This window comes from Trachypithecus francoisi, unplaced genomic scaffold (assembly GCF_009764315.1).
Source record: "Trachypithecus francoisi isolate TF-2019V2 unplaced genomic scaffold, Tfra_2.0 Lachesis_group13, whole genome shotgun sequence".
Lineage (NCBI taxonomy): Eukaryota > Metazoa > Chordata > Mammalia > Primates > Cercopithecidae > Trachypithecus > Trachypithecus francoisi.
Window position 1 is genome coordinate 1,972,495 of NW_022681458.1, and position 12,583 is coordinate 1,985,077.

Sequence of the window (12,583 nt, forward strand, 5' to 3'; positions counted from 1 at the left end):
AGAGCAAGTTGGAGAGATGCAGGGAGAGTCAGGGGACAAGAAGAGGGTGTGCCGAGGACAGGTGGCGGACAGATAGGCCACTGCCCCCAATTTTTGGTGCTCTTTCTTTCCTACGTTCAGGCATGAGGCAGACAGGAAAGACAGGCGGTGCTGCTTGATAACAGGCTTCTTTCTTGCCCTAAGTACACATCTTAGAATGCGTGGAGAAAGTCACGCTGTGGGAGCACATGGGCAGGCTCAGATGTTCACTCTCGTAGATGGAGAATGATTCTAGCTGATGTTGGGGCCCTTTGCTGTCACCCGACAGTCCCCACAGTGCCCGATGTGAGTGGTGAGAAAATAGTGCTCAGTGATTTGCATTTTATATATGCACAGGTCAAAGAAAATGAACTCTAAATGTTCCCGTTTGATTTTTCTGCTTTTGTTTAGCCACATGAAATGAAGATCACTTCTGCCTATCTGCAGGACATTGAGAATGCCTATAAGAAAACTTTCCTCCCTGAGATGAGGTGAGCCAAACGCACAACTGATTTACGGGACTAAAACTTCTTCGCCAGTCGTTTCTCAGGCTCCAGCAGCCTGGGCAGTGTTCTGTCTTATTTACTGCAGTGGATATTGTCTGAGATGTTTAATCTGATGTTTATAAATAAGAAAAACAGGAGACATTTCAGTTTGATTTTTGTGGGGTTTATTGGTTGGTTTGTTTTGGTTTTCTTATCAATACTTTTGCTCTGCTATATGTCCGAAGTTTTTTGATGCTAGAAGTAAACCAAGCTCTATTCCATGACAGGTTTTACCATAGAGAACTGAAACGTATTTTTACTTCAGGTGTCAACTAAACATTCGTGTTTACCTAGAAGGATTGATTGGGAGTGTATTCATGGAGAAAATTCGTGAAAGATAACATTTTCTCTAGACGTTCTTCATTGATGTCCTTGAGAGATGTTTGGATTAGATGAAGGAAACACCACCAGACTGTCTTTCTTCCTTTTCCCCCTTTCTTTCTTTGTTGAAAGCACACGGAAAATGTGGTTTCGCTCGTCCTGTGGCTTGTCATTCTGTGCTTCTGGGGTATATTCGTGTGTAAGGAGTGTCTGCCACACTCATTCAAGTCCAGTTAAACTCAGATTGTTTGAATAATGTTTGACTTGAAGATTTTTATACTATTTCTCATACGTTTTAAAAACCTAAGCCTCTTTTGGTGCCTAAAAATCTCATGTTCTTGTTGTTTAAAATTTCAAAGTAACTGTGAAGTTGGAAATAAAGATATAGTAATTTTAGAAAAAAGTTTTATTTTTAAATTTGTTTTAGTTAAATACTGAATATTTACAATGAACAACCTCAGAAAGTAATATTGTTAGACCGTAGGTAATTAATAAACAATGAAAAGTGAGTAAGAGAACTGTTTTATTTAGCGAGTTTTTTTCTGTACCATAAGTATTAACGTTTATGTCATCTCTGCTTGTTTGTGGTGAGTGTTTCTTTCTTAGGTGGTAAGAAGACAGGGTGGCCTCTGGCTTCCTTTTAACCTGTTGTACTGCCCTGTTTCCAAGGCCACAATACCAAGGGAAGTATCTAGAGCCAACGTGAATAAACAGCATAAACAGAGATAGTTGACCCTAGAGTTTCAGGCTCAAAAATTACTCTTGGAGATTTTCTGGCTTCAAAAACATCACTGGGAATGAGCTTTCTCATAAATTCTCAAATGGAATTTCTAGCTACAGCATCAGCAAAATAATGGCTGGTTTCAGCCTGCGCACGGGGCGAGAGTTTCTTTTGCTTTGCCACCCTCGTAGACTCGTTAAGCCTCAGGCATTTATTTCTTACCACTTGGGCTTGCTGTGCTTTTAGCTCTTGTTTTAGGAACAGATACAGTCTCTGTTCATTGTTAAAGTAGATCTTACCTGACAGCTCAAGCCTGTGGATTGATGGGAGCCAATTGATGTAGGGCTCGTTTGCCACACGTTGAAGAATGAGTACCAGATGTACTCTGTGCAGTATGCATTATTTTAAGTGTTGAATTGTAGACCAAGATCAAACTGCAGCTTTATGATGGACTTGCATCTTAGAAGTTTTCTCTTAGAAATTCACTATGAAATTTGGCTGAAACTATTTTATGTAAAATTTCAAGAAACCTATAACGAGTTGTATTTTAAAATTTATTGGCCATTAGTGTTTTAGAATTCAGGAGTTATTTCCCGACAGAAACAATATTAATTAGGTTTCCTGGGCTTGTATATTTAAACAATCGTTTAGTTAAATACTGAATATTTTTATTGTTAGATCTTAGGTTAGACCTTAGAAGGCAATATTGTTAGATCATAGGTAATTAATGAACAGTAAAATCAAAACTAAATAAGAGAACTGTTTTGTTTAGTTTTAATACTAGTGTTTGAAATAAAGCAGATCGACCTGACAAGATGATGGCTCCATTCAAGTTCTGTGTCTCCTGTCTTCCTGTGAGCAGTTCCTCCTGTGTTAGCCCTTCTTTCTGTCACATGCTGATATATGGTGATGCTTCACTGTTTTTGTATGTGTTGCTTATGAATGCCTAAAGAGCATTGCAGCTTGTTCCAAAATATTTGTATTGTGGGATTTTAAGAGGCACAATGAGCTAACTCTCATAGGAATGTGTGTTTTCTGGCTTTGTCAATATTTATGACCCAGATCTTAGGCGTACATGTCTTTATCCTCATTACTTTAATTATGAATGTGTTAATGAGTATGAGTATCTCTTAGTTGCACAAACATTTGGCCATTCCCTTGTTCAACATCTGTTAATTTACTCAGCTCCAACAATGCTAGCTCCCAGTGTCAGTGTTAGCTGAGACACAGAGGTACTCAAGACAGGGTAGGGAAGGCCTTTCTGAAAAAGAATCATCTCCTCTGAGATTTCAGAGACAAGAAGAGAAGCACTGAGTGGCCAGCCTGACATGTGGCGAGTTTTGTAACTGTCCGTTGTTTCAGATTGTTCTAAGGTGGGTGAGGAGCTGGGGAGGCTCTGAAAGTATTGAAGTAACTTGCAGGTTCAGGAATACAGCCTGTGGCTCTCCTCAGCCCTGAGCGACCTGTAGGAATAACCACCATTGAGGTGGCACGTGAACTGCCAGCCCAGTCCTTTGTGGGGTTTCCTCCAGATCTCTGACTCTACACTTGATACCTTCTTATTTTAGGTCTCCTTTCACGAGGCAGTGGGAATGAGAAGCAGGTGTGACTGGACAGAGGCAGTTTTATTTGTCTGTTGCCGAGATTGTTAGCATGCTGAATCGAGGCACCCAGAAGATAGAAAACGGGCTCTCCAGGTTACTCTCAGCAGGTAGTTTGGGGTCTGGAGCTCATTGAGGGCAGGAGCCCTGTCTTCCCTACCTTCCGTACCCCACACAGCACCTGGCTCCCGGTAGGGCTTCAGCTAATGTCTGTTCAGTTATGTGTGTGTAATGTACCTGTCACATCATCCTGATCTCTGCTGTCCACTCTTGTGCAACTATGTCAAATAGTTTGTGACCTTTCATATTGCTGTGTGAGAACAAATAATGTTTCTGTGCCAGCCCTGTTCATCAGGGATGCTTAAGACCTCTGTCTCCTATATGCTTCAGTTGAATATTCTCTTAGATGACTTGCAGAGGGAATTACTGTCCTTTGGCACTTTGTGCCTTTCTCGTCGTAATAACAATGAGGAGCTGTAGACGGTTCGGGAAGCAATACAGCAAGTCCTGTAATTAGCATGACCTTTTCCTTGCCCGCCCTAATGGCAAATGCAGTAAGTTACTTTCCTCACTATGGATTTATTGTTCACTCTGCTTACAGTTTCTGACCATTTATGTTGATCTTAAGAGTGCTGTGAGGGATGCAGTGATCTTGTTGCAGTAAGAATCTGTTATCCAGTTATATGACTCTGTGAATTGTGTATTACAGACTTGTGTGGAACAGATGTGTTACTGAGTGATTGTAGAGCTTGAAGACTTTTTTCTTTTTCCTACACTTTGGAAGTGATACGAGTCAGTAACGATGAGACTTAATAAAATACAAGCACTTTACCTATTCCATGGAATGTGACTAACCAGTGGTCTGTTGAAGATGGTCAGCAGGGTAGGTGAAGTTTGGTACCATTGTAGGGGTCAGATGCTGATTTCAGTATGAGAATAAATAGCTTGTACATTCTTGGGAGTATTTATTTACCCTGTATGTTTACATCCTAAATGTGTGGAGGGTACTCTGGTATAAGGATGCCCTCTGCTTGTGCTCGGTTAGGCCCTGGGCTATGGAGGGTACCCTGGTATAAAGATGTTGTCTGCCTGTGCTCGGTTAGGCCCTGGGCTATGGAGGGTACCCTGGTATAAAGATGTTGTCTGCCTGTGCTCGGTTAGGCCCTGGGCTATGGAGGGTACCCTGGTATAAAGATGTTGTCTGCTTGTGCTCGATTAGGCCCTGGGCTTTGTTGTCCTTTCCTGCAACTGGCACCTAAATGAGATGTCCCTTGTTTATACTGGGCAGATGATGCGTGGGACACAGTAGCCCCTTGACATTATGCTGGAAGGGGCTTCCAGCATTTCTGCCGTTGTGGGCACTCCCTTGAGCCTCCTGTTCCGGCCTGTCTGCTGGTCCGGCCTGTCTGCTGTTCCGGCCTGTCTGCTGGTCCGGCCTGTCTGCTGGTCCGGCCTGTCTGCTGTTCCGGCCTGTCTGCTGGTCCGGCCTGTCTGCTGGTCCGGCCTGTCTGCTGTTCCGGCCTGTCTGCTGGTCCGGCCTGTCTGCTGTTCCGGCCTGTCTGCTGGTCCGGCCTGTCTGCTGGCCTCTCTGGCCAGGATCGGGACTGCATAGGCTTCCTCTGGGTGGTCTGGAGATGACGGCAGGGGCAGCGTCTTCATTTGGTGAGGGATGGACATGCTCACCTGCTGCTTTTCAGTCATTCCCGGACTGGACAGCCAGGTCTCTGAATGGTCAGTGTAGGCATGGGGGAAGCGGGCACGGTGAACTGCTGCTCCCTTCCTTCTAGGACCTGGTGCTACATTCTCAGTGGCCGGACTAAAGACCAAGGGTGAAGGTGACTGAGTCGCTGCCACCCTGTTGTATAGTTGGGCTGAAACAGGTTCCTGTGAGGGCTTCATTTGTGTCGTCAATTCTAAATCCTAGTAGCTCAATTAACCTGTGTCCCACTTTGCCAGTTTTGTGCCCTCTGTGCCTGTCCTCTGTTAGGCCCTGGGCTTCGTTGTCCTTCCCTGCGGCGGGCACTGCATTTGGCGATGGTATGTGCAGCTGCCGACGTGGCTCATGTACCTTGTTCCTGTGGACAGTGGTGGCTGTGGTCTGTCACACCCTTGGCTTGGGGGCAGTGTAGTCAGGAGAAGGGAAACGAGGAAATGGACCTGCTGTTGTCACTGTCAAGCCAGCCATGAGAACATTCTGGCTTCTTTCTACATGTCCTCCTGAACCAGTCAAGCTCTAATGCGCCCTCACGTGCCCAGCATGGCGCCCAGTGCAGAGAATGTGAGGTTTTAAATTCGAGCAGGAGACTTTAGTGGTTTGTATTCATTAGCACATTTAATTTCAGCTTGGAAAAGTTTACATTGAATTTCAACTTGTTTTTTCTTACAGTGAAAAATGTGAGATTTTACAGTATTCTGCAAGGGAAGCTGAAGATTCAACAAGGGTAAGAAAATGGTCGAAAAGTTGAAAGTTATTTCTACATTTGATTCATGTGTAAGGTTCTTGCAAATCAGATCGTCAGTTAGATTCCCAGTGGTCTTAACAAACATCAGTATTTTATCACCTAAAAGCAGTGCCAGTCAAATCCCTCACCACACTCCCCTGGCCATGAGGTTTTGATATTCTTTTAAGTAATTCAGTTTCTATGATCTGAAGATTATAGAGGCCACAGAATCATGGGCCATCCACTCCACCATTTTTATTAAAGAGATGGAGAATTGAAAGTTGGATTAGTTAATGGGAAAGATTTACATGTAAAGATAACAGTTTTCCCTAAATTAGTGTATTTTGTGAAAGTCTAGTAAATCTTGGTGTAGTTTTCCGGGAACTTTTTGAATAATAGCCAGACAAACATTAAAACGTCTGAAGAAGAGTAACGAAAGAACATTTGCCCTCTCACATATAAAAACAAACTATATGATTATAGTAAGGAGAGCATTGTGGTGTTAATGCAAGAATTAATAAAGAGCCTAATGGAACAAAACAAGAGTCCAGAAACACATATGCACCTGTGTGTATCTTCAGTTTGGCAAAGTTAGTTCCTTAAAGGATAATTACAAAAATGGAAGTAGAGGAAAATTGTTTCTTAAATGGTACTGAGGCAATTGAACATACATTTGTTAAAAAAGAAGTTTTTTATTTTGTATTTTATATATTAAGCATAAATTAAAAACAAAACAAGGTGTAACAATTCTAGAAGAAAATACACATTTTAGGATCTGGTCTTGAAGTGTGAGTGGCGTCCGTGTGACAGAGAAGCTTTGCATAGTTGGCTGCTGGGATGACAAGCACACTTCATTTGCCTCATTTGCCTCAGCATTGGGAGGATGAGAAGAGGGAGGTTCACCGAGCTTTTCTGCACAGAGAGGCGCGTTCTCCTTACAGAGGGAAGCCCCACATTCTCGCCCAGGCTCTCCTACTACCAGTTGTAAAGTTCTTTTGAGACCTTGGTTTATTCTACTCAGATTGATTAAATGACATTTCATTTTCTCCTCGGCCTTCTATTTCTGTTTTTAGAGTATTCATATACCTTTGAGAGACTGTTTAGGTGGCATGTATCTTAGCAGAAGAATAGTACATTTTGTCTCTTACACTATGTTATTTGAGTTCGTTTTTGAATCTACTCAAATTCTCGAAACTAAAGAGGGTTCCTAAGTTTGGCCTGTTTTGAGGAAAGAATGCTTATGGAAGGATTACTCCTCTGGAAGGTCAGACTGTGCAGACAGCCAGCCTTGGGGCCGGGCACCTGGATCATTAGGTCTCTCTAGGAAATGGGTTTATATCTTATTCTTTTGTCATTTTGAGAGGCTAGGTTTTTGCCTTTTAGAATGAACTTACTTGGGAAGAAATGAGTAGCCTGTCCTGAAGGCTGATCTTTCTCCCCTAGTCTTGAGAGTTCTCGCCTGTCCTTTTTCTCCCAGCCTGCAGGGTAATGTCTGTACTACCTCCTGATCCCTGAGTGTTAGCTAGGCAAGGCCATATTGCGATGCAGCACTCAACCCCACCATCTCATTAAAGGTCAGCCAGCTTCACTTTCATTCTGACTGTTACGGTGGGATTCTTCCTGCTAGATATTCATAGCTTACAATGTATTAAAATGTTACCTCTTGGCCAGGCACGGTGGCTCATGTCTGTAATCCCAGCACTTTGGGAGGCTGAGGCAGGAGGATCACTTGAGCCCAGGATTTAGAGACCAGCCTGGGCAACATGGCGAGACCCCATCTCTACTAAGAATACAAACATTAGCCAGGTGTGTTGCCGGGCGCCTGTAGTCCCAGCAACTCGGGAGGCGGAGGTGCTCAGGTGGGAGGATTGCTTGAGCCCAGGAGGCCATGGCTGCAGTGTGCTGTGATTGTACCATTACTTTCCCGCCTGGATGACAGAGCCAGACCCTGTCTCAAAAACAAGCTACTTCATTTACATTTCTAAAATGGGGTTCTCTGTTTAACCTGAATTTTTCCTGTCTTAGGTGGTAGAGGACATTGAATACCTTAAGTTCGAGAAAGGGCCGTGGCTCCAGCAGGACGATCGCTCTTTACACCACCTGCGATTACTGTAAGTGCATCTGTGTGGGGGCTGCTGCACGTGTGGGGTCTACTTGCATAATGGGGAAACTTAGGGAAGTTTGAAGTAATTACGTTTCTAGTTAGGTGTTAGCACGACCAACCAATACTTAGATGCATTTTCTCTTCCAAACAGCTCCTGAACCCCCTGGTCTGATACTTAATTTATTGAGTGCCATTATTAATTTAACAGGCATTTTACTTCCACTATGTGCAACACCGTTCCAGATTTAAGGGATTTAAGTGTCAGATAAAATTCTTGATGTCTTTGAAAATGTGTTTTAGTGGGGGAGACAGAGTAAACAAATAGATGAAACTGTCAGGTCACGAAGGCCAGGGAGAGAAGTAACCCGGAGTAACAGGGTGGTGAGTAGCTAGGGGTGGCAAAGGGCCTCTCTCGGGACAAGGCCTAAGTGAGGCCAGGCTTGGGTCCTGTGGGCTGTGAGGTGAGCAAAGGGCAGGGGCTCGGCAGGTGCAGAGGCTCTGAGGCAGGAGTGTGGTGGGAAGGTGCACCCAGCAGCCAAGCCAGTGTGGCTGGAACAAGTTGGGGGAGGGGAGGCCACGGCGGAAGGCGGGTAGGTCATGGTGCATTTGGTGGGTTTTTATCTGATGAGATGAGATGCCATTTGGGGGTTTGAAGCAGAGGAGTAACACGATGTGACTTATATCCATTCAGCTATTGTGTGGATTCTTTGGTATCTATTAAATGAAAAACAAAAACTGTACCAATTCGGTAAGTTGAAAAAAAGCTGTCTTCATCTACATCACTCTATTGAAACTGCTCCTGCCAAGAAGACGGCCTCGCAGTTCCAGATGCAGCAGACCCTTGTCTGTCTTCATGCTGCTCCCTGGCCCTGGAAGCAGTGCCGCTGCCCCTCGTCTCTACTCCCTTCTCCTGGTTCCATGCCACCCGACACCCCCAGTCTGTCACTCTTCCACCAGCCACTGCCCTCTGGGGCCGGGCTCTCCTTTTGTGGTTCCTTCTGCCTGCCACTGGGCTCTGGCAGGCACAGTGACCCGGGCAGGGTCTTGTCCGTTGACTTCGATTTCTTGAGGACGTACCTAGTCACACGGCTGTGGATAGCATGGATACCACCGTAGGTCCTAGCCCAGACCTTTCCCCTGCACACCCTGCAAATGTCCCCCAGGTGCCTCTTGCAGTGTGTCTGTGCACTGGCCTTCCCACCAGTGATCCCCAGCTCTGCCTTTTCTGTCCTGGCTGGTGCTGGCTGCCTGGGAATCTCACCCTGCTTGGGTCTCTCCTCTACCACCCGCCCCAGCTGCTGCTCATCACTGCAACGCCCATTGCCTGGCACAGGCCTCATATCCAGCGCGCACTCAGGAGATGCATCTGGAACGAGTGACTTTGGTTTCTGTGTTCTTGGCCCTGTGATGCTGGTGTTCTTAGGCCATTGGTGCTTCCTTTCTTTTTCTGCCTGATGGGATGTGAGGGATACAGTGGTCTCCTAAGATGACCAGAGGGATAGCGGGCTCATTGTACATGTCACTACAAGTTCACTGATCAGAATGCAAACAGAATGTGTGGTAAGTCTACTTCTGGCCAGGCAGGGTTCACGTCTGTAAATCCAGCATGTTGGGAAGCTCAAGCGGGAGGATTGCTAGAGCCCTGGAGTTTGAGACCAGCCCGGGCAATATAGCGAGACCCCATTTCTACAAACTAAAAATTATCTGGGTGTGGTGGTGCATACCTGTGGTATGCTACTTGGAGGCTAAGGTGGGAGGGTCACTTGAACCTGGGAGGTTGAGGCTGTGATGAGCTGTGTTCACACCACTGTGCTCCAGCTTGGGCGACAGAGACCTTGTCTCTCAAAAGAAGTTTACTTCTGTTTGATGTTTTTAGTACAGCATTAATAAGCAAAAAATGGATTTACATTAAAAAAAAAAAACAACTAGTCATTCTACTTAGTTTGCTAATTCCTGCCACACTGTTAAAATAGTATTTGCAAAATCAGGTTTCTAGTTAGTGGAATGGATACTGAAGGGTGAGTGAGGTAGGCATACTGTGGGGTCCTCATGTCAGACTGAGGAGACAGGAAGAGTCAGGTCAGCCCTTAGCTGGCTGTGTGACTTGGGACAAGTTACTTTATCTGCCTGTGCCTCCATTTGTAAGATTATGGCAGTGAACTAGAGTGCCAGGCTGTATGTATCGAAGGAAAAAACAAATATAAATTTCATATATTCCATATATTCACTACTGTATAAAATGATATTAATCTAAAAGTAGCTTACTGAAATGATTGGCTCTAGAAAGTCTTTTTAAAGCAATCTAGCAAATCTTCCATTAGAAAGTAAAACAACAAAACCTGCTTTCTTTGTCTTTTTTTTTTTTGAGTTGGAGTTTTGCTCTTGTTGCCCAGACTGGAGTGCGGTGGTGCGATCTCAGCTCACTGCAACCTCCGCCTCCTGGATTCAAGCGGTTCTTCTGCCTCAGCCTCCTGAATAGATGGGATTATAGGCATGCGCCACCACACCCGGCTAATTTTTTGTGTTTTTAGTAGAGACGGGATTTCGCCGTGTTGGGCAGACTGGTCTCAAACTCCTGACCTCAGGTGATCCGCCTGCCTCGGCCTCCGAAAGTGCTGGGGTTACAGGCATGAGCCACTGCACCAGCCTTCCTTGTCTTTCTGAGCCATTACTAGGAGATGGAATTAAAGCACAAAGCACTGCTTTTGGCCCCTGAATCAATATTCTGCCTCCTGGAGACAATGGCCAGAGGTTACAGTGCCTGCTCCACGTGGACAACACGTCTCAGCCTGAGGGCCGTGAGTCCGCTGATTGATGGGGCGACTGACCAGAAATCAGAGGGGTCCTCTGAGATGTCTGAATGTAGAAGTTTCTCCGAGTCATTAAAGTCAGCTGATCATTCCCTGTGCAGCCGTTTTTGTTGCAAAGTCAGTGTGTGCTTTGCTGTGAACTGTGGCAAGGGCCATCAAACATTGGTTCATTCCGAGTAATTTTAACTTAAGGACAGAGATATGTAGGTGATGGAGACCAAGAGGGGAAAATAAAAGTATATTTCTGAAAAGAAAATGATTGTTGTGATACCAGAGACTCACCATTTCATAACCAGGTCAGACGGATCCCTTGAGAGGAACTCAGCCAGTCACCTGTCGCTGTGCCCCTGGGCAAGGGGCCTAACCTCTCTGAGCCTCTGTCTGCTTCTTGTAAAGCAGAGAGAAAATAGAAGCTACCTCATAGGACTGTTGTGGGGATTCAATGTGCGAATAATTTAAAAGGCTCAGAACAATGTATATCATAAACACTAAAGTTGTAGAGACTATGTTATACTGTTTGTGGTATGTTGTTACAGTCTGATTGTAGATTCATTATGTGCTTACATTTCTCTGTTGATGTTTTTGTTCTTTAATCCTAAGCTTTTTTTTTTTTAACTTTTTAAGTAGTGTTTTTCTGATCTCAGAAATGATTTATATTATCCTCAATTCACGCATTATGGAAATCTACAGTGAAGTTGAAACCACATGCTAAGGACAACCATGACGAAGATGCTATTCATATTTTTTTCTGTGCATGCGCCAGTGCAGTTTAGTGTTTTATTGTTGTAATCCAGATTCCCAGTGCGCCCCGCCCCTTGGTGGGAGAGCTGACCTGAGTGATGTGCCCCCCAACCTTGCAGGGTTCAGCACCACGGGGCTTAGCACTGCCTTGTATATGTAGTTCTGTGTTGCTTAACAACAGGGATATGTCCTAAGAAAGGCGTCATTAGGAGATTTCATCGTTGTGAAAACATCGTAGTGTGTATTTACACAAGCCTAGATGCTGTAGCCTGCACACCTAGGCGGTATGGCGGAGCCTGTTACTCCTAGACTACAAATCTGTGCAGCGTGGTACAGTACTGAACACTGTCACCAGTTGTGACACAGTGGTGTTTGTGTATCTAAACATAAAAAATAAAATAGTGTAAGAGATAAAAATGGTCCACCTGCGTAGGGCAGGCACCGTGAGTGGAGCTGGCGGGACTGGCAGTTGCTCTGGGTAAGTCAGTGAATGAGTGGTGGGTGAATGTGAAGGTCTAGGACATGACCGTACACTACGGTAGACTTTGTAAACAATGAATGTACAGTTAGGCTACATTAAATTTATATAAAAAGGTTTTTTCTTCAGTAAGAGATTAACCTTCGCTTACTATAACTTTCTTTATAAACTTAAATTTTTTTTTCTTTCTATCCTTATTCTAGAAGTATTTTCTGATTTTTAAAATTACTTTTTACTTTTTAAACTTTTGTTGTTGTTGTTGTTTATTAAGATACAAACACAGTGGCCTAGGCCTACACGGGGTTGGGAGCATCCACACCTGTCTCACTGGAAGGCCTTCACGGGCAGTAACACACATGGAGCTGTCACCTCCTGTGACAATGATGCCTTCTTCTGGATGCCTCCTGAAGGACCTCCCTGAGGCTGTTTTACAGTTACTTTTTTAAATAAGTAAGATGAGTACTTTAAAAATCACGATAAAATGTCTAGTATATAAATAACCTAAACCAGTAACATGGCCACTGATGAGAATATCAGGTATTCTTTACTCTACGTAATTGTGTGTGCTGAACTCTTCCACGACTGGCGGTGCAGTAGGTTTGTCTATACCACATCACCGCAAATACGGGAGTCACGCGTTGAGCCATGGCACTGTGACAGCTGCTGTGACAGGAAGTGTTCAGCTCCGTTAGAGTCTTGTAGGACCACGTTGTATATGTGACCTGTTGTGTACTGAAACGCCATGCTGTGCGTGACTGGAAACCGGCAGGAAGCTGCCACACTGTACAAACAACGTGGGTTTC

General features: G+C 44.5%; 1 protein-coding gene across 5 annotated transcripts in view; it reads left to right on the forward strand.

Annotated features, from left to right (window-relative positions):
- NDUFA10 (NADH:ubiquinone oxidoreductase subunit A10) overlaps nucleotides 1–12,583 on the forward strand; it is a 63,120-nt gene that overhangs the window by 12,842 nt on the left and 37,695 nt on the right. For all 5 annotated transcript variants that reach the window (XM_033229646.1, XM_033229644.1, XM_033229645.1 and 2 more), the window contains 3 exons: nucleotides 430–509; nucleotides 5,593–5,647; nucleotides 7,673–7,758. In XM_033229646.1, coding sequence (XP_033085537.1) covers nucleotides 430–509; nucleotides 5,593–5,647; nucleotides 7,673–7,758 — 221 coding nt within the window. The remainder of the gene's footprint in view (nucleotides 1–429; nucleotides 510–5,592; nucleotides 5,648–7,672; nucleotides 7,759–12,583) is intronic.